A 22,348-nucleotide genomic window follows, 5' to 3' on the forward strand; every position below is an offset into this window, starting at 1 on the left:
CAGCCTTTTGCCTACTCCTTTGCTCTTATTTTTATTTTATTTTGTTTCACGTAATTTTAGGCTATAGACTATGTTTTATGAGATCCCCCCACTTTCTCTCACACATTTTGAGTTCCCTGCTCAAACATTTTCTGGACTGTCCCGCTTTATTTTGGCCCTCAACCATTTTAACATCGTCTTTATCAATCAGCAAAATTAAGAATATAAAGGCCCACAATTTGCTCAGACGTGACACACCATTACCAATGTGTTTTAACGCATCCAATACACAATGTCCGCTGGTGACGCCATTGAGGCTATAGTAGGCTAACGATGCTCTTAGCATCCTACAAGAACCCCTGGAGTCCTCGTTAGCTACAAGCGATTTCACGACGTTCGTTACCAACGATGCTTTCGGGAAACGGTGTGAAATCTGTACGATGCTCGTACGACGCACTTCACGATCCACTTAGGCTAACGGTGCTTTCGGGAAACGGGGTAGTGTCGCGGCGAAAGAAGAAACGGTATCTTTAAAATATAGGAACTACATCTTAAATTTCAGTGGCTACCTATCAACAGCTGTGTTCTACCGTTGATTGCAGTTTGCGTGGCGATCTACTAGTTATCAGTGTTAGAACATTCGGCCTTCCACAGAAAACAACTCTGCACATTATCAGATTATATTTATTAGCGTACACCATTTTACAATATCATAAACCAATCAAACAAAATGATTCATGGAGTGTGAAATAAACATCACCTACTTGGATGCATTGTCATGAGATCAATACAAGACAATGTTATAAAAAATAAAAGCACTTTGAAACCCTGTAAACGCTGCGTGTCGTCTTAGCAGCCATGTTTGTTTTTTAAAAACTATTATGTTGCCATCGATGACACACACAAACGCACACACACCAACGGGACATGGTACAATGCCCCATCTATTCACAGTCAGAATTTGAAAGTATGCCATTCTCTTGAAGCTTCAATTTGGATAAAATTAGGAGGAACACAATGTCCTCTACCCTTCTTAAAATAAATAATAAGACCCCCTTCGCTGCAGCGGTGTCAGCCGCTGACCCCGCCTGTAGGCCTATATTATAGATTGCACTGTGACGTCCAGCTTTGTCCTCTTTTGTTTTTTTGTCTGCGGTAACTCGTTGAGTCTGTGTTCATGGACCTCATGTCATGCTTAGAGAGCCGTTGGTGATCTGGTCTTTACAAGGCAGCCCGCCGACGCTCTCAATGTTACAATACGCTCTCGGTCAGAAATGCAAAACAAAATGAGTTTGCATGTATGGCATGTGAAAGTGTAAAAGAGATGAGTGAGATATTGCAGCCTTGCACTCAGGGTTCTGGAGGACAGTCAGCTGCTGGTCGTTCCCGCCTCTGCTCGTTCTTCTCGCCTTCCCTTCTCCTGAAAAAAAGAAAGGACAGAGACTGAAACTACTCAATGATGCGATAATACAGAACATTAAGAGGCATCAATTCTAATTTACATGTAGCAGACATTTGTCAGCAGAAAGAAACAACAATATATGGCTGTCGGTACAGTAAGGATATTCATAGAACCAAGTGCCAAGCACTAACAATCGCTAGGTTAACCCATTCCCCGAATACAACAAAGATAGCTAGGATAAGATGCTACACGATGCAAAGTTATTTTTAAGTGCCATGACCAATAACATCAATAACATCATTCAGAGCTCAGTCATCAAAATTGTTTTCTAGCAGGCCATGCCTAGCTCGAGCCTTTGTCCACACGACTTAAGGCTTAATTATGGTTCCACGTGGACGCACAACACAAGGGGGTTACAGACCCATTACGTCCTTGCGGACCATCCTTGCGTCCACCGCATGGGCCTGATGTGTGCCTCCCAAGATTGTATCCTTGTGTCGATGCGATGCAGCAGCAAGGGCTGTGATTGGTCCGCTAACTAAAACCCGACACAGAACCAAAACAGGTTCACGACTGCGTTGAAGCGACTGCATTGCGTCAACGTGGAACCATAATTAAGCCTTCATTGTTGAGTTATGGAGGGTTGCCTGGTAGCTGCGGGCGCTGAGTCCTACACAATGCTGTGGGGACTGTATCATCGCGGTTCTCTCGTCACTAGCGTGCTGCATGCTGTGAGTGCGTTGGGGGGCCACACCTGTTGGATGCGGCCGTGCTTGGGCGTGTCCGGGCGTGCGGTGGCGCAGATCTCACAGCCGGGCCGGGAGGGCTTGTTGATGAAAGTGCACGAGGGACACGCCCACTCCATCTGAGAAGACATGGACATTTACATTACATTCACATTTACATTTAGGGCGTTTAGCAGAGGCTTTTATCCAAAGCGACTTACAATAAGTACATTTGTCAGAAGAAAGAGAAATATATATCGCTGTGGGTACAGTAAGAATGTTCATAGAAGTACCAACCACTAACAATCACTAGGTTAACCCATTCCCAACTCAGTATACAACAAAAACAGCTAGGATAAGACATGTACAGTAGTGTCTTTGTTTGTTTTTTTTTAATATACATTTTGAATTTATTACTTTTTCCTTTTCATACTTTATTAATGACACAGTGAGTCTGTGTCACTCGCTGTATCTTGAATAAAGCATAAAAATGAACAAATAATAAATTTAATATATTTTATCTCCCATTGGGGAGGACATGCAACAAGGAACCAGGAGCAGGAATCGATCCCGGGTCGCTGCAGTGAGGACTCGCGCTCTACCCAGTGGACCACCGGTATCTTTTAAAACAGTATACAATACAGTAGCTTCCAACACCCCATTCATTATTAGGATGTTTATGGACACACAGAGAAGCACGGGGTGTACCTGGGTCTTGGTGGCTCTGCTGGGTTTGTCGGTCAGCTGGAGGGTCTCCAGGTTCAGGGCCTCCTTGATCTCTGTGGGACGCTCCCCTCCTCCGGGCGTCGCCCCTAAACCAGGGCCAGGAGGGCTCGTTATTCACTCAAACTCCCACAGGCGGCGAGCTTCTGTTCTATGAAGGCATGGCCTAGGGCTGTGCCATTAATCGAATTCTGATCGCGATTTCAACATTTTCCTTTGTTTTCTGAGTCAATCTATTTTATTCATTAAATGTTCATTAAAGAACAGCTCATATTTGTACATTATTTTCAATCTGAGCATTTTCTATTTGAACATTTGGTGTATTTTTTAAGGCTAAATTTCAAAGTTATCATTTACTAGGTGTTTTTCGGAGAGAAATGCTGAAAAAATGCATCATGTTTTCAAACTCAAAATTAATCGTTTGAATAATCATGATTTCAATATTGACCAAAATAATTGTCATTATCATTTTTTCCATAATCTAGCAGCCCTAGCATAGCCACAGGTAGTCAATAGTAATATCATATAATCTTTTAGAGAATCATAATGATAATAATAGTACAATTCTTTGGCTTGGTTCCTCAACAGCCACATAGCAGCAACAATACAAGATCAAGTACACTAAGTAAAATAAAAAAATAAGTAAAAATAATTAGCAGCATCAATAGATCACAATAATAAATAATAATAATAAAAATGTAGTAAAGTGTAAACTAAAGTGTCTAAGTGGTAGTGATACAAACCACGGTGGATTCTTTAGTGCCAAAATGCTGTGCAAATTACAGAAAGATATGCAGTTGTTGTGGTGTGTGTGGGATCGGTGTGTACACGCGTCTCTTACCCTGGCTGCTGTGCGTCAGCTTGCAGGGCAGCGTGCTGTAGCCCCTCCAGTCGTGTTGGGGAGCGGGGCCCGGCGGCGGGGGCAGGCCCAGTAGCGCGGCGCTGTCCTGGTCCTGCTGCAGCGTCTGGCGCGTGGTGCGCGCCTGGCGGGCCGACACCAGGTAGAGGTAGGCCGTGTCGCCGTCCTTCTGCACGCCGTACGAGGCCAGCGTCCGCGGCTCCGTGCACAGGCACTGGCCGATCACCCAGCGCTGCACCCGGGGGTGGAAGCCGTACTCCACAAACACCTGCAGTAACAATCGAAAGACGGGTAACATGTAACTCATGTGAGCAGTGACACAATGCGGAAATTATTTATAAGAGTATGAAAATAATTCACTTCAACACAATCATTCACACTAAAGACTGTATAATTAGTGATATTGATCTAAGGAAATGATTGATTGCCTTGTGTATGGTTTTTTTTGGATGGAAGGTATTCCATTAATATGACAATTATAGTGTGATGGCACAGGATGTCATGATCATTCATGTCACAGTAGCCTTATAAGTTTGTTATGCACTATTCACCAAAGTAGTAGTACAAATGTCATAGTGTAGGTATGTTTTTTCTTGCCCTCTTGGTTTTTTTCTTGCCCTCTGGGGGGATAGGGTCGGCGGGTGTCATAAATATATGTCCTGTTAAGCCCTTTGAGACTGTACCGGTGATTGATGGCTATACAAATACAATTGTACTGAATTAATATTAAACTCAATAGCAAACTAAAGACAGGTAGTGAATTGAATTGATTGGACTGATGTGAGTCCACTGATGCATTTGGATTTTTATGTCTTTCTCAATAAGGGCTGGAGTGGGCAGAATTTAAGTTTAAGGGTGACATACTATACCACCAGGTGTGAGGGTGCAGTTACAAGCCGTTTTGAAAATCTGCCTCGTCCGACCTCACAAGTGGGCTTGTCGACCTAGATGTGTGCTGGATAGATCAGTCTACCAGCCTACCCGGTGGACTGTAGCAAAGGTTGCTCATCTATCTGTCGTGCATCTAGGTGGACACGCCCACTTGTGATGTCAGAAGAGGCAGATTTTCGAAACGGCTTGTAACGGTACCCTCACACCTGGTGTGTGAGGGTACCGTTACAAGCCGTATAATATGTCACCTTTAAAGTGCAAATAATCTCAAAGGAAGAAGAAATATAGCACAGAACTTCGATGGAAAAACGTTGTCACGCGACTTTTGCCTTCTAACCTGCTGTTTGAGTGCCGCAACTGTCATGTGGGGGAGCACTTTGACAGTGACACAGCAGGACGATGTCATGTCTTCCACGGCCACGGACAGACTGCGGGACAGAAAGTACTGCATTCAGTTAACCCCGTTCACCTTTAGGTCTGTTCATTCTGCACCCTAACCATCCCTTGAAGGAGGGGTCCCTCTAACATTTACATGTAGGGCATTAAGAAGAGGCTTTTATCCAAAGCGACTTACAATAAGTTCATTTGTCGGAAGAAAGAGAAACAACAATATATCGCTGTCGGCACAGTAAGGATGTTCATAGAACCAAGTGCAAAGCACTAATAATTGTGAGGTTAACCCATTCCCAGAATGCAACAAATTCCCAGAATGCTAGGATAAGACACTACACGATGCTAAGCACTATTATTAAGTGCCGGGGCCACTCTTCTGTGTTCCGTCTCCAGATTTATTTTGGTTAGAATAATTTAAGGTTAGAGACATCTTATCTAAACCAAAAATGAGGGGGGTGTCATATCAGGCTGTGACTGAAGGCTAAACAATTAAACCGGACTTGATCATTCAATACATGTTTTCAGCGTTCTATGACTACAGAAAACAAGCGTGCTCTGTTGACCCCCGACCTGATCTCTCCGTTGGCGTAGCTCTTCTCCGAGAGCTGGATGGACAGGGAGGCTTTCTGGCGGGCCAGGGATGAGGCGTGCTGCGAGGCCGACTGCGTGTCTCCCGCTTCGATGGCCCTGGTGAGCTCCAGACAAAGCTCCTCTGAGGAACAGAATAACAAGCAGCGCAGCACTTCAGCACACGATAAAAAGGAAAATGGTGGAATAAAATGAAGCTGTGATGTTCTTCTTACCGGTGAGCGGCAACGAAGCAGAGCTCCACTGCTCGATGGCCGCGGCCGTGTGGAGCCGGCGGTCGTCTAGTTCGTGTGCGGTGATGTTGGCGACTAACCGAAAAAGAAAAGAGGGAAGTGTGTCAGCTAAACTAACAAAGGAGGTTAATCTATGGGGATAAACGCAGTACTTAATCCTTTGAAAAGTATTGTTTAGAGTCAAATGTCTCTGAGTAAAACGCTTGTCTGGGAGAACTACTGGGAACTATACGATCTTTTTCCAAAAGATAGACAAAGGATGAGAACATGTCTAGTTTCTTATATCACTGCATCTTTACCTCCCCATTGACCGGTGACAAGACAATAGTTGAGAGACAAATAGCGAATGGCTACCCGTTTCAAACATGTCTATCTAACCAACTGCATTGCAATTTATACAGACATTGTCACCACAGGGGACACTTGGTGCATGAGTTTACGATGACGATGATGATTTCAGACCTCTGTGCGCCTCTCTCAGGGATGACATCACCACCGTGGCCCACTCCTCCGCCTCGCGGTCGCAGCGGAAGTTGAAGCGGATGCAGTCGTGGGGCGGCGTGGCGAGGCGCATCTCGTGACTGCGGGGCGCCTTCACCTCGTACTGCACGGAGCGCAGGTCGAACTCTGTGATGAACTGAGACAAGACGCACAATAACAACTGAACTGAGACAAGAGACACAATAACAACTGAACTGAGACAAGAGGCACAATAACAACTGAACTGAGACAAGAGGCACAATAACAACTGAACTGAGACAAGAGGCACAATAACAACTGAACTGAGACAAGAGACACAATAACAACTGAACTGAGACAAGAGGCACAATAACAACTGAACTGAGACAGGACGCACATAACAACTGAACTGAGACAAGAGACAACGACGCCATGGGCGCATGTCAACCTCGTTGTAAAGAAGTCATACACAACGACGAAGTCATACACAACGACTACAAACATACATTAAGCATGACTACAATCAGATGTAATAGTCATGTGAGCAATGACACAATGCTTACAATTATTTGAGAAAGAGTACAAAGAGTATCCAAATAATTCACTTCAAAACAAACATTAACACTAAAAGACGAAGTATAATTAGTGCTATTGATTTTTGCGATGAGGATATGATCGATTGCCTTGTGAATGCTTTTTTGGGAATGGAAGGTGTTCCACTAATATGACGATTATAGTGTGATGGCACAGATGTCATGATAATTAACGTCACAGTAGCCTTATAAGTTTGTTATGCACTGTTCACCAAAGTAGTAGTACAAATGTCATAGTTAAAGTATGCTTTTTATTGCCCTCTTGGGATTTTCCTTGCCCTCTGGGGGGCTAGGGTCAGAGGGGTGTCATATATAGATGGCCTGTTGAGCCCTTTGAGACCGTAGCTGTGATTAAGGGCTATACAAATAAAATCGAATTAAATTGAATGAATAGTAAACTCACCACACTGCGGTTGCCGCTTGTGTCTCGCAGCGCCAGCCGAAACTCCCCTGCCCGACTGGGATCCATGCTGAGCTGCAGGCGGAGCGCTTCGTTTCCTGCTCCGGGCAGGCAGAGGGGTCGTATCCCCGAATGACACACAGACACCCGGACGGACATCAACACGGTGTTGCAGGACGCCAGGGAGGGCCCCCCGCCGTGCAGAGCCTGGGACGAGGCGGGCACGGGAGACGCAGCCCAGCCGCCCGAGCTCAGGGCCATCTCGGTGAGGTCAGGTTGTGTATTGATATAGGGACGATGTACAAAGATACACCGCGTACACCGATGCGTGTGGCTCTTTATAAGATGGACCTTTGTGCGGAGGGATAGCGGTCCATTGCGGACGGGTTGTGGTTGTCTCTCGTTGAGACACGAACCATCTCGACCTGGTGAACGCGGAGCGGAATAAATCAAAACAGGAAGCACTCCTCGTCCGTCTTTTATTTATCTCCGATGTGGCACACGCGTATCCAAAACGTTAAGTGCATGTACGATATTTTTCTGGACGACTTTTAATGTGCCTATAATAATGCTACATCTAATATTGTAATATAGTGATGTTATCAAAAATATTTTATTTTATTTATTTTGAAAAAAAAAATGCGTAAAAGTGTATTCTTGCTCCGTGTACAGGACCTGCATCACCTTCGTTTCGATCGTTGTTTATTTTAAATTAGAGCTATAAACAAACCTATGAACCAACAAATCCACATGTTTCGATTGTATTTGTACACGCCACTGCGCATGCTCTCAGACTTAGAGTGCAGTTAGTCCTGATAATAATCCAATAATGGATGTCAATGGTTTGCCAATTGTCTTCCTGCGATTGATATCCACCATTTCACTGATTATAGACATTATATATATATATATATATATATATATATATATATATATATATATATATATAGATATAGATAGATATATATATATATATATATATATATATATATATATATATATATATATATATATATATATAGAGAGATATAGATATAGATATAGATATAGAAATAGAAATATGTTTTGATCTTATTGGATAATTGCTTGTCTTAAAGAAATGGATGTTGTTCGTTAATCATGACATCACATCAATCATGACAATAGAATCCGTCCCGAAGCCCAAATACTTCTGTATTTATTTATTTTTGATAGGATTCAATGGAAGCATTCATGATACAATAAACTATATATAGAATATGTTGCATGTATATATGTATTCTTTTTACATATTTGGTCTCTCTCTCACTCTTAGGGTTTGTGCACTGTATCTAGCCTATTTATTTGTCATTCTATCCCAACCCTCCATTGATCTATCTGTCAATCTTTCAATCGTTTGCTCTTATGAGTTTCTAGTCAGTGTTTGTGTGTGTGGAATAAGGATTTTTTTATCAGCAAGCATTACATGATTTGGTTGGATCTTAATTGAGGGTTTCAAGCAATGCTATTTGAGTGTTGTTTGGTTTCCTTGGTGTTTAATTGGTGTCATGCCCTTGTACCCAAATCGTGACATTTAAATCTGTCTGGAGGCACAGCAGATATTTGTGAATGCGTTTACTGAATAATTGGAACCTGTATTGACATTTGGGCCTTTTCTTCTATATATATCTTTTATACAAATACATATATATATATATATATATATATATATATGTAAATATGTATATATATACATTTGGTAGGATCAATTTCAACCAGTTTTGATAAAATATCAATCTATATTTATCTATCCTCAGATTTGTTTCTACCATTCCACTGTTAAGGGGCATTCTAATATCTATCTATCTCTTTGTGAATCCATGAGAATGCAGAGATATTTGTGTATTTATTTATTTTTGGTAGGATTCATTGGAAACAGTGGTGATAAAATAAATATGTGTGTGTCTCCTTTTTAGATATTCAGTATATAGTTTTGAAGTATTTGTTTTCAGTTGGTCTCTTATTCTTTTGTATTTTCCCATTCTTTATTAGTTTACAGCTTGTTTTTATCCTCGCCCACCTGGTCACATGATCCTCTCTCTCTCTCTCTCTCTCTCTCTCTCTCTCTCTCTCTCTCTCTCTCATATCTTATCTGACAGCCTTTACCAGAGGAGGTCAGATGTGTTGAGGAGTCATGGAGAACACTTGCAGCCAGTACCTGTTCCTCTTCCTTCTCTCTCTCTCCACCAGCCCACCACCGCCTGTTGAGGCCTCCATAGAAGATGGGTCCATCGTCCCTCTATCAAAAAGAAGTGGGAGGCCGCCAATGACTACTGCAAGTCTCACTATGGTGGTGACAGCACGCTAGCCAACGCAAGGAATGCTCTTGATCTATCATTTCTCAGAGATTTGTGGAGGTTCAGATGTGAGATGCTGGGTCGGACTCCGTTGTCGGAAGGACAATGGTGTATGGAGGTGGGAAAATGATCAGAGTTACTCCCAGCCTTTCACGATCTTGGATGGTTGGAACCAGGGTTACTCCCTGTGCGGTACCATCCATCAGGGCATGCTGTTCGTTAAACGTTGTGGCAATGAATGTTTGTTTCTTTGAGAAATAACCTTGCTCACCTTTCTGTGAGCATAACCTTGTATTGGAGGAGGAGAAGACGTGGGAGGAAGCTCTTGACCACTGCAGGGCTCTTGAACTGGACGCATCGGATCTCCTCAGCTTCCATGACGAGGAGGAATTGTCCCACGTCCAGGACAAGATGACCCAGGCCCAGACGGAGGAGGTGTGGATCGGTCTGCTCTGGCTGGCGGGCTGCTGGCTGTGGATGGACCGGACCGCCGGTGGCAATATTTCCTTGCCCGAGTGTCCTGCCAACGGGAACCACTGTGGGACTCTGTCTGGGGGAGGCCAGCAGGCAAGGCACTGTTTGGAGAAGAGGAGAGTCTTATGTCGGAAATTACCCCCAGTTTGATCCTGGCAACCTCAACTGAATACTTAGTTACGATAGTGATGCAACAACAAAGCTGAAAATGTTGAAAGGTTTTCGCTTAGATTGAAGGACCATCTTAAACATCCTCAAGGCTAAGCTAGTAGGTCATCAATACAAATTGTGTCATCCTGTGTAAATGTTGTATTCAATCGTTTCAATAAGATAATACTCAAATTAAAAATACAAGTTCACACGTATAGATATGATCTGTTATAAAAATAATGTTCCTGGTCAAAGTAAAAATGTATAGGTTTGTATAGGATTGGTTATAATGATATGATTTCAGTCAAATTAAAAAAACATATTCACAATTATTTATAGGATCTGTTGTTATTAGTTTATAGTGAAAGTGAAAAATAGCAATACACATGTATGTATAGGATGTATTGTAAAGATACTAAATAAAAGTGGTGTTATAAATAATTTGGCCATTTTTTTTGCTCTATGATATTCAATGTGAAACGCAAGCTTGAATATCTGGATTCTAGGAATTTGCCCTGACTGCCAAAGGTGCTGTAGGTAAGATTTAAGGTTAATTTGTAATAAATGACATAGCCATCCATTAGCATTGAATGTGTTGAAAGTCTGTTTTGAATTGACTGAATGTGTCACTGTTTGAGTGCACTTAGATTTGATAGCGCTCCCGGAGGCATCCCTCCTCTGATTGGTTCAGGAAATCTTTTTTGTCTGTTAATCACAGGTCAATGTAATAATACCTGGCAAAGGGAGCAAACTGTTGGATTGGTCATTTGTTTAAACATTGCTCTCACTTAACAATTCTTGAATCTTATGCAGCACATAATTAATGATAATTTATGTTATTGAATACATTTTGAGAAAAGATTGAATACATTTTGCAAAAGAGTTTAAAATATTTCCTTTTTGTTCTCTTTGGTGACACCTTTGTTGAAAAGCGGCCATTGAACCCATAAATCCCAATACTGAGAATGCAAGGTCTTAAAGAGATCAAGTGTTACCTCATTCGGAGATAAATAGGGACATTTATTCACATGAATATCTTTGAGATTCAAATAAACGTCCCCCCTCAGCCCTCCCTTTCGAATGACTACATTTGCCTGACCTGGCCTGTATTGTGTAAGGGGCCAGTAAGTATTTCCATTTGGCAAAAAAGATCACATGAATTTGAATCGCACCAAGGTCGATGTTTGATGGCTCTTGCCTTCAAATAAATCAGGTTAACCAATGTATGTTAACCAAACATGCCCTCCTACTTCCTATAACTTCCTATAACCACACTTGCCGTAACAATGCCACATTCTAAGTTTCAGTATTTCAACTCAAGACTAAACATTTCCTTTACTTTAACATAATAAGCTGTTAGCTTAAGTAAACCTAAACACAAATCATTCCATTATGTTATCAAAACACAAAATAATTTCAATTATCCAAAAAGTTACAACATCTTTTTTAAAACTTTATCTGTAACGGGCTGGTCTCTTGATAACCCTTCCTGATCTGGTGGTTCCTTAAGGTGCTTTAGGTTCATGTAACATGGCAGTCTCTTGAGGTGTCTCTACAGCAGGCAGGTGCTGTAGAAGTGGTGCATCCTCAGGTGCTCTCATGTCCATGTCCATGTTTAAGTCCAGATTCAGTGTCACTGATTCAGGGATGTCGAAGTCCACTGGTAAAGGCGCATGTCGAAGGTGTTTGACATTCCTGATCACCAATGTCCCATTTTCAGTGTTCACTAGTTCAAAAGATTTGTCAGACGTGTTTCTCAATATGTCCTATCGAGTGTCCTTGTACTTTGAGTCAAGTTTGTTGTTTTCCAAGTTTGCGATGTACACAATGTATCCTATTTTGAAATTGTGTTCCTGTGCTCCATGTTTCTTGTCTGCATATTCTTTCATCTTGTTTTTGTATTCATCATGGTGCTTTCTGATACACAATTCCTCATTTCCTTCTTTCTCCAAGTTTGGCAACTTTGTGCGTATGTCTCTTCCAAAGATAAGGTAGGCTGGCGTTTCACCTGACGCTCTGTGAGGAGTTGTTCTTTATGCCATGAGAATCTTTGGCAATTCCTCTTTCCAGTTCTCAGTGTTGTGCCTGAACGCGTTCATTGAACGATAGTTCATGAACTCGTTCATATTTTGGGCGAACGTGAACTGAACGTACTGTATTACTGTCTGATGAACGTTACTGTGAACTCGTTCATTCTGGTGTCTGTGAACTGCACCTCACTTGGTTTAACTTCGTTCAATATGGGGGTTATTTGTTTATCAACACGGCGGATGCGCGCGCAGATCGCCGTGTTGTTTGACCGGTTCCCATGGTAATCTCTGTGCAGTTAATTTGCAGTTGCGGTGTTGCCATCTTACTGTTACATTAAACTGTAATCAGAAAAAAAAACGCGGTTATATGCTATATACCCTATAGTATCTGTCGTATAAGGGCTGAGACAAATTTCGAATTATAAAATTACCTCATAGAATCATTGCTTGTTGGCCGGAAACGGAAAAGGGGGCTGTTCACGTTTGGTTGTAGTCTTTTCGCTCGGTTCTCCGTCTCATCAGTAGGGCTAGAACCGAGCGAAAAGACTACAACCAAACGTGAACACCCCCCCTTTCCGTTTCCGGCCAACGAGCAATGAGCCTTCCAACAGAAATCAATGGGATTTACAAAATGCGCTAAATGTGCAATAGAACACGATAGAAACTGTATTAAGCTACGATACTTGATTCAACCACTCTATTTCATCCTAGACAAACCTCAAAGGGGGGTCAATGTTCAAAATACCGGAAAAAACGAATAGCTCACAGCAACATATTGAAAAAAAGAACTATGAACTAGTTCATTTTTTGGAACTGTGAACTTAGTTCAACATTTTGAATTATGAACGTTTAACTGAACTAGTTCATTCTAAAATGAACTAGTCTGAACTTTGTCTGTGTTCGTTGTCTGAATTGATGTCTTTCTAGAACGACATTTCTCTGAGGTGTAAAGTAGGCAGTGTTGGGGCAAAATAACCTGCTGAGCACATCACATGTACATTATAAATATAGCTAATTCCTACCCTAGCTTAATGAGCACATCACATGGCAGTCACCTTATAATATAGTCAACTTTTAACACATAACACATACATGAGAATATAGTCAGGTCAGGGCCAGAGCCAGGGCCCCATATCTCCTCCCGGCAGATGGTGGACACTCAGACAATGCACCAGTCATCCTCAAGGACGGGAGGACCACAACGGGTGATGCTCTGAAGCTCTCCCCCGTAAGGAGGAACACAAGAAGATATACATGCATACACTAGTGCCTGGGAACCAAGGTCAAGTAAAAACACACAGAACCACACACATCTCAAACGCACACACCTCATCACGAGGAGATACAGCATAAGACTGTATCACTCTGAGACTCTTCACCTTCTTCCGAAGCAGACCTTCCACGGAGGCGAAGCTCCGGACGAACCATCAGCGCTGATTAGGGACTTAGACATATTCGATTTCTCACGCTTATGACTCTGTATAACCGTTGCCACTTTACTTAATAAATCCAAGGTCCTCGTGCCGATAGACTTTATTACCTCTCCGTCTCATTTCATCTGGTCCAGTAACTAGACAGACCGTTTTTCCCAACAGCAGTCAATGCAGCTACAGCTTGCTCATATGTAGTTTTCTCACCTGGCAGATTAGCAAAGATTTGTTGCACTGGTGTGCCTATGCAATGTAGCAAGGTCGCTCTTCTTACCACATTTGGATTATGTCTGGATCCACTCGCTATTTCAAAGACGTTATAGGAGTCCATCCAAAGGGTAAATTCTGTGTATAGGTCCTCAGCCCCCATGTTCAAAGGGTTAGGAGGTGAAATTTGTGCCAATGCATATCCAACTGCTGGTTGTCCCTGTCCAGCGGCAGTGCCCTCATGGTTAGCATCTTCCATCTTGCTAATCAACGTATCTGCCAATTTTTCTAGAAATGTTTGACGTCGCTGTTCTGAATGTTAAATCTGTGTCGTTCTTCTTGGCATCTTGAAGGTCCTTCGGTCAATCCAACCATCCTCGCCGCCATAAATTTTGTGTTGTCCAATAATGAAACTATCGTCTTCATTTATTTATTTTATTGCCAACTTTCATCATCTTACATCTTCCTGTGTTGAATGTGCACAAATCAGCAGACTCCTCATCCAGTTTTATATGCCAATAGCCATCTTTTTCGCCAAGAATCGTAAATACACTTTTGCCTGTGAGCTTGCATTGCACATCCTCAGGTGTGGGTATGGAATAGTGTTGCATGAGCACTGCTTTGTTGAAAAACACCTGTAGGGTTCCATTTTTCTTTTCGGTTATGACGAGGCTGCTTTACGACACACACCCCTCTGCTCATGAACATCCAAAGTCTCTTTCAGTCTATCCAACACCACAAATGGGATTTTCCTGCATCGATGTACAGCAGCCAAAACCGTAGGATCGATGTGGATGTGGTGAACACCTGGAAATTCACCTTATCCCTTGTACACATCAGCATAGCACTGGAGCAGGTCCTCTTTGGTACGCGGTGGATCTTGCCGTGCCAACGTCTCCACTTTCCTCACGAGATTAAGTTGCACACATGCTTCTCTGCCCAGTAGTGGTGTGTCAGATGTGTCAGTCACATAGAATCATAGGAAGGCCTGCTTGTGTTTGGAGTGCACATGTAAATTCAGAACACCCTTGGGCTTGAAGGACACCGCCATATGCTACAAGTACAGTGTCTGTCTTCATCATCCTGTGTTGTTTGGGCATTTTAGCTGCTATTGCTTGTGACGGGACATTTGCTTCAGCCCCTGTGTCAAGCTTGAAATTCAGTATTTGACCCCCCAGTCATACCGCTGTGCGCCAACCAGGGTCTTTTGGGCGGGCCTGTGCTTGTGTTATAGCACCTATAAACAGCGCATCGACACTCAGGATCTCAGTGTCAATGGATGCTACGTCGGGTGCTGAACAGCAAATAGCTGCAAAGTGGTTTCGCTTGCCGCAGTTTCTACAGTCCAAATTGAATGCGGGGCAGTTCCTGGGTTTGTGCATTTTCCCACATCTGTCACAGGTCTTCTCCAGCTGCTCGTTGGTGGAGTGTAAGCTTGATCTCGATGGGGTTGCCTGACATTGGCGGGCATGTCTTTCTACTGCTAGCACTGCTTGCTCTGTGCCTCCACTGGACGAAATGAGTTTAGCCTGAGCTGTTGTAACTTCCTTTGCACGGCATATGTCAATTGGCTTGGTAAGAAGATAAATCAGAAACACCCAGTAGCTTCTCTCTAAGTCTTGCATCTGACACACTAAAAACTATTTTGTCCCTTAACCCTTTGATTCCCGACGCTCCCCAGGGGGTCGAGGAACAGGCCCAAACCAACAGAAGATAACACGGGAACAGAGTGAGAACAGATTACATCACCAACCACAAAGGTTTACTTTATTTTAGATGACCCTGAAGGAGAGCAGGACGGCAAGAACATACACGGAATAGTAAACAATACCTAAGGTCATGAAGAAAAACGTAACAACATTGTCGATTTTCGATCACAACGATGGGAAGGCCTAATGGTCAAAAAAATTCTCCTCTAATAGGCTGATGCAACAATGTCAAATAAAATGTGAGGTTTTTAGTCCTTAATAGCATTTTGAGTGGAGAAGGTGAATGTGTGTGTGTGTGTGTGTGTGTGTGTGTGTGTGTGTGTGTGAGTGGGGTTGTCAGTGTGCGTGTGCGTCCGTGCATGCACGTCAATCGTTGGTCATGAGGCACTCCATGTGAAGCCTTTGGAAGGTCTTGGTGTACCCTCCGTGTTCTTTGCAGTGCTCGATGAACCTGCGGAGAGAGCACAGAGACGACCATCAGTCCAACCGTCCTCTAAGGATCTATTGATATGCACTGATAGAGGGGGGTTTCTGTTCCTCTCACCTGCTCCAGCTGCTGTTCTTTGTCAGCGCCTGTGAGTTCCCCACCACAATCAATAGGGCTCGGGCGCGGGTCATGGCCACGTTGAACCTCTGGGGAGAAACAGGAAGATTACATAATAATTACAGGAACAACGTCAAGACAATGTTGCCTTGACTGAATGGATAGATGAGGAAGAGTGGTGGAAAGCGGAGTGATGCTCACCTTGGGGTCAGCAAGGAACCCCACAGAGGAGTGGGGTCCGGGACCCCGGCTGGTGCTTCTCCCTGTGGACAGCAGAATCACCCGCCTCTCTACGCCCTGAAACGCTTCCACTGTGCCAACCTGAGATCAAAAGATGGCCGATGACAGATTTAAAACAGTCCACCAATGTATTTAAGAAGTAGAAATGTAAAAGGCGAATCCACTGCCACGTATTACCTTTAACTCTGCTGTGTATCTGGGGAACTTGTTCTGAAGAGCGATGTTGATCCTCTCCACCTATGAGGGACACGACTCATGTTTCGGTTGGGATGATGGCATTAAGAAATCCAGAGAATGCTGTTGCCCTGTATCCTTTTAAATAACTTCTGCGTAGGCAAGGTTGATGTGCATTGCTGCACGGCACAGTTGGTACCTACTTGTTTCCTGTATGGGGCAATGAGGCCTATGTCTCGTGAGGGGACATCTTCCAACAGTGCTTTCAGGTACCGCATTAGAATCATAACCTCGTAGTCGTTGAACAGTGAGGCGTTGTCCTCGCGATCCATGCGTCCAGTGACCTCATGGAAGATCAGCGGGAATCCCTTCAGAGCCGATGAGCGAGACGGAGAGGACACTGAATGCGGCGTTGAAGACATACGATGAGCTGCCTGCTGTTTAGCTCTCTGAGGTGCCTCCTTGTGTGTGCAGTCCTCACCTTGCTGGGAAGGTGCTTCCATTCACATAAGGAGTTGCGGAAATCCTGATCGGCCCACTCCTGGAGTTCACTCTCGTAGAACAGCTCGTTTGGGATCTTTAGAAGGCTGCCATGAGACCTGGTGTTTAGCAGAGCAACGACTAGTAAACATTCAAAAAAGCTGTATAAAACAGAAGTCATTGGAACAGAGATATTTGAAACCAGACTTGAGTAAACATGTTGCATCCTGAATGGCATCGTCTCACCTGTAGTTCCTCAGCAGCTTGGTGATGTAACGGTCGTTGTACCCCGTTTTCTCTGTCTTTTTGTACACTTTCAACTCCATCAGACGCTCCAGCATTGATACACCTGTACAGAGTGGGATGTTAAGTCAAACACCTGTGCAGAGAGGGAGGTTAATTGATACACCTGTGCAGCGAGGATTTTGAGTGAAACACCTGTGCAGAGAGGGAGGTTAATTGATACACCTGTGCAGCGAGGATATTGAGTGAAACACCTGTGCAGAGAGGCCGTTAAGTGAAACACCTGTAAAGAGAGGATGTTAAGTGAAACACATGTGCAGAGAGGCCGTTAAGTGAAACACCTGTAAAGAGAGGATGTTAAGTGAAACACCTGTGCAGAAAGGGAGGTTAAGTGATACACCTGTGCTGAAGTGGAAAGAAACTTTGAGTAGTTAACCTGGAAAGAGTGTCTTGGGTTTTGGATCAAGGTCAACACCCTGGAAAAAAGGTTTCTCCATACAACCCAGGCCCTGCTGCATCCCCTTATGAGGTGCTACGCAAGGACACTGGAGTGTGGAATGGCTGCTGGGGGTCAAAGGTCACCCAAAGGAGCTAAGGCAGTAATAATACCTGAAAACGAGCAAGTCGAGCAAGAAATAACCAACGAGTTCAAAAAATCAGTATGAAACTTACATATAATCAGAAATGGTATGAACAACTGACATATCTTAACCAGCAGTTTAGAGAAGTGAAAAAGAGGGTTAATAGTTAAGTTATAAAAAGATAACTGATTCTGCCAAAAAGGAGAAATGGTATGGAATAAATGTCCTGAGATTTAAAGGAAGTATAAACATCATCCTGCCTACATGATTAAGGCCCCGTCCATGCGGAACCAATTTTTTTGGTGAAAACGCATAAGTCAAGACGAATCCGGCGTTTTCGGTGCCCGGAAACGCACTTTTCTGAAACCAGGTCCCAGGGTGGATAAGTTAAAAACTGACCTATGCGTTTTCGTGTTAGGATTCGTGTGTGACGCCTGAAACTCAAACGATGACGTCATTGCCCCCCCACCAGCTGGGCGACTTTAGAGTTGAATTATTTCAACGCCCCTTGGTAAATTGAATTACTAAATGTACATTAAAAAGTATTTGTGCTCAATCTAAAAGGTTTAACAACTGCTATCTCCTCCTCGACTGAATGTTTGTATAAAGCTTGCATGCTGGATGCGCGCAGGCTTGATCCGCCCCACTTATTTTTGTGGAGAACCTTGAATATGTACTACAGCGTTTCTACAGCTCCATGTGATTTCGCCATGAGTCCATCTTTACGGAGATATTCCTGAAATGCATCAAAGGAAAACGGAGGGGAAAACTTTGTTTTTGCCCGTGTGGACGGGGCTTTAAATCAGTTTGGAAAGAAGCACAGTCACAACTCACGGACCACATTCAGGAGGATATCCACGTGTCACTCATTACACCTCCTAACAGCCCTCTGGAATGAACCTTGTTAACCTAGCAGACTTCAAGTTGATCCCTAAAATTATATAAACCCCTCTATACCTGGCTGGGCTCATCCTGACGGGAACAGACAAGCCATGCTTTATGAAGTCCATAAGAAGGGAGCCCCCTTAGTTTGTTCTACATGTTAAGGCTAACTAATTTATATCACAGTCAAAGTTAAACATTGCCTGCCGTATTAATTTATTTACCATATGCTTAAAGTAAGCCATTATCTGGCCCATACAAATTAATGAAATGAAAATGAAATCAGTGCCAATGAGGAGCATTCACTTAAACTGTCAGCCGCCCCTGAGATGAATCCCGGTTACTAGATTCCAAGTTGGCCCCTGAAATGCTGTGCACCTCTCTATACATGGTTCACATTAAGGGCTTTATGACGACCACAAAGAAAAGAGAAGAAGCCCCCTGCATTCGTTCTCTCACGTTCTCTCATTGATACTGAGTAATATGTTAAGGTTAACTAGTTCATACTAGTCAAAGTCAAACACTACCTGCTTTAGGGATGAATTCCACAATCACATACAGTGGTACTGTTGTCAATTGTTTAAATGCATGCATGAATGCATGCATTGGTATGAGTAGAAGTGGTTGTCATTGTGCTCATGCAGGTCACATCTTTACGTTAACTCATATATTTGGTATAGGCATTGGTTTTCTGTGATTATACCTGGCTACTTAACTCAAGATTGTGTTTGTCACACATGTTAACTCAAGCATGTCTATTTTATATCACTTTAATTAATAAGGTGACGAGTGGATTTCAATCAGAGAGTACCTCACTACTCTACGTCTGACATAAATGTAATGTTTAAGATGTACATTCTTTCCGTGGTGATCTACTGACAATCCAGAGAAGACGATAAGTGTATGTTCAACCAATGGGGAGCTGGGTCGGGTGACATGGGAGGTGCCTCTCCTCTAGGCCTGATGCCTAGAGTGGTGTGATTGGTCAACGCATGTAGGAGGTATCCTCCCATTGTAAGTGTTTAACCCACGACAGCATTCACAAAGCTGTGTGGAGAGGCTTAATGTGTTTTAGCTCAGAATGTGTACGTGTGTAATTGTTGAAATGTATTCCCTTCACATAGAAACTCCATCTTCTATTAGTCCGCCTTCAAGCAATAAACAAGACATATTCTCTGTGCAGAGATTACAGTGTATATGTTAAAATGTTGAGTCACACACCTTTGTGTGAGTTCTGGGTCACACCTGAACAGAAAGGAATGTATTGAGTCACACATGTAGTGAAACTGATGTTTACACAGACACCTGTATTGAAACCTATTTAAAGAATATAACAGGGCTCTCACCAAGTCCGTACTTCTTGGCTAGGTGGGATCGGACGATGGGGCCCAACTGTTTGGGGTCTCCTGCCAACACCACCTGGCCACGCTCTGGGTCCAGTAGGCCTTTTCATAGAACAAAAACATATCAAATGTATCATAATAATTGGTGAGATGTCTGATTGAAGGATCTGACACACTCCATCATGTATCTGATGAACCCTGGCTGGTTTCCCACCTGCCAAAGGGATAACCCCTTCAGGCTCTGGAGGGAGTCCTGCCTTGTCAACAAAGATATGGCTGTAAAAGCCTGAAGGGATGCCTTTTGTAACCAGCCTAGGGAGAGACAGAGAGAACACTTACAATCCTATAGAGAACAGTTACCTCATGTTATTAAAAAGGCTCATAGAGGATGGTTGTTACTGACGCAGACCCAGAGGACGAACTGTGATGTTATGTGGAGCAGTACTTGTACCTTGAAGCGGAAAAAAGGGTGGTGACCATGATTTTATGCTTCACCAGCTCTTCTTTATCGGGGAAATAGATGCCGTCCTCCCCCCAGTTGCAATTGAACTGTGCACGCGCGCACACACACACACACACACACACACACACACACACAGAAACACACACACACACATACAAACACACACACAGTCATCAATGTCTTTGCATTGCAATTTAATATTTCACTAGGTGTGAATAAAGAAAAGGCACACCTGTAGATTTTGGTTTATTTCAGAAATAAACCAAAAAACGGGGAGGTGGACAGAACACTATGCAAGAACATCAACTCTGCAGCAGCCACATACAAACGCCAGCAGAAGATGAATCAGGAAGAAAAGCAGCAGCAACAGAGCAAGTATGGCTCCCATGCATCTGGCAGTGCTCAGCAGGCCAAGAAACAGACTTCTGAAGAAGAGAAAAGGGCGAGGCTGAGACATGTGGCAAAACAGCGAAAGCAGGCCATGAAGATACTGGTGGTCCAGGCAAAGAAGAAAAAATTAGTTCTGGTTCTGAGAGTATGGAAAAGTGTTTGATGTTTGTGTATTGTGTGTTTTTGCCAATAAAAAATATGGAATATTCAAAATTTTCTTCCGGGGGAGGATACCCCGGACCCCCCTAGAGGGATAATATACTTCTCACCTTTTTCACCCCTGACCCGTTTTCATGCCTGATTTCACTTTCCCGGCTTTTGGCGTACAGGCGGTAAACTTTAGGGTTCATAATCTTTTCACAGAGCAGGTCAGCGGCAGAGTTGGTGTGGGCACAGGCAAGGATGTGGCAGGAGGCATGGGTCTTCTCTACCTGCCTGATGGCTTCCACCAAAGTGATTGTTTTACCTGCGCACATTGCAAGCAAAGATCACACTTTAATGTGTTATGCATTATGATATTATTCAATCCTTTAAGATAAACATAGGATCCAGGCTTCAGGGGGCAGGGGAAACTGCTCAAACGTACCAGTGCCAGGGGGTCCAAATACCAGGTAAGGAGCTGGCTTAGAGGAGCCAGCCACGATGTGATGCACAGCCTTGGACTGCTCTTTGTTCAGAGTTTGGTCAAACAGACTTTAAAATAAAAGGTCTGGATTAATAAAGCTGTGATAAGCTGTTTTAATCGTCAATGAAACTATGATCATCAAAGGTGCTGTAGGTAAGATTTAAAGCTGTTAATGGGTGAAATGCGCTGTGACAATATCTGTTTTGAGCTGACTGCGCCTGCCACTGTATGAGCCTATATCAATTTTAGGCTTGGTTTCTTGTTTTGTTATGGAGATATTCTACAGAATTTAAACCTATGTGCGCCAGTGGATGAAGCTTTCAGATGAGGATTTAAGTATTTATTTAGAAACCTCTACAGACACCGTTTCTAAGAACATTTGGATCCGAACCGGATGGGTTAGCTTCTTCCCACTGGGAAACATTTGCAATTGCTGGCCGAGTTTGTGTTCGCTGTTAGCCACCGTGTTCGCCCAGATTTAGCTTGTCTGCTACGTTATTTTGGACTGTACATTTAAAGTCTGAATTGTGAGAATAAGGGTCTTCAGACCTGAGTTCCGTTGGGGGGGCTCGGTTGGGCATGGGGCTGGTCCCAGTCGGGAACAGCACCTTCTCCAAGCCGCCTGTACCTGCCAGCTCCACCGCCCTGTGCTGGATACGACTGGTAAGGCGCCTGATAGGAAAGAGAACGTTGCACTGCATTAAGTCCTTGAAGAGCTTCTGCAGCCTGCGGTCATAATATAGAAACAACTCTCACTCAGACCCCCTAATACCAACAAAGTGAGTTCATAAAAAAGGTTAGGACAACATTAATAATGCAGATT

At 43.3% G+C, this 22,348-nt stretch overlaps 1 protein-coding gene across 2 annotated transcripts; it reads right to left on the minus strand.

Moving 5' to 3' along the window:
- Positions 1 to 674: 674 nt before the first annotated feature.
- LOC307085818 (ranBP-type and C3HC4-type zinc finger-containing protein 1-like) lies at positions 675 to 9,498 on the minus strand. 2 transcript variants are annotated; one of them, XM_079750688.1, is made up of 10 exons: positions 9,422 to 9,498; positions 7,249 to 7,670; positions 6,256 to 6,430; positions 5,776 to 5,868; positions 5,543 to 5,684; positions 4,917 to 5,007; positions 3,671 to 3,956; positions 2,815 to 2,918; positions 2,136 to 2,246; positions 675 to 1,399 (listed from the first exon to the last, which is right to left on the minus strand). In XM_079750688.1, the coding sequence occupies exons 2-10, from the start codon at positions 7,504 to 7,506 to the stop codon at positions 1,349 to 1,351; spliced, it is 1,311 nt and encodes a 436-aa protein (XP_079606814.1). In that variant the 5' UTR covers positions 7,507 to 7,670; positions 9,422 to 9,498; the 3' UTR covers positions 675 to 1,348. The 2 variants fall into 2 exon arrangements, with proteins under 2 accessions (XP_079606814.1, XP_079606813.1); XM_079750687.1 differs by lacking the exon at positions 9,422 to 9,498 and having other exon boundaries at positions 7,249 to 7,689.
- Positions 9,499 to 22,348: the final 12,850 nt, after the last annotated feature.

Source organism: Pollachius pollachius (genome assembly GCF_949987615.1).
Source record: "Pollachius pollachius genome assembly, chromosome: 14".
Lineage (NCBI taxonomy): Eukaryota > Metazoa > Chordata > Actinopteri > Gadiformes > Gadidae > Pollachius > Pollachius pollachius.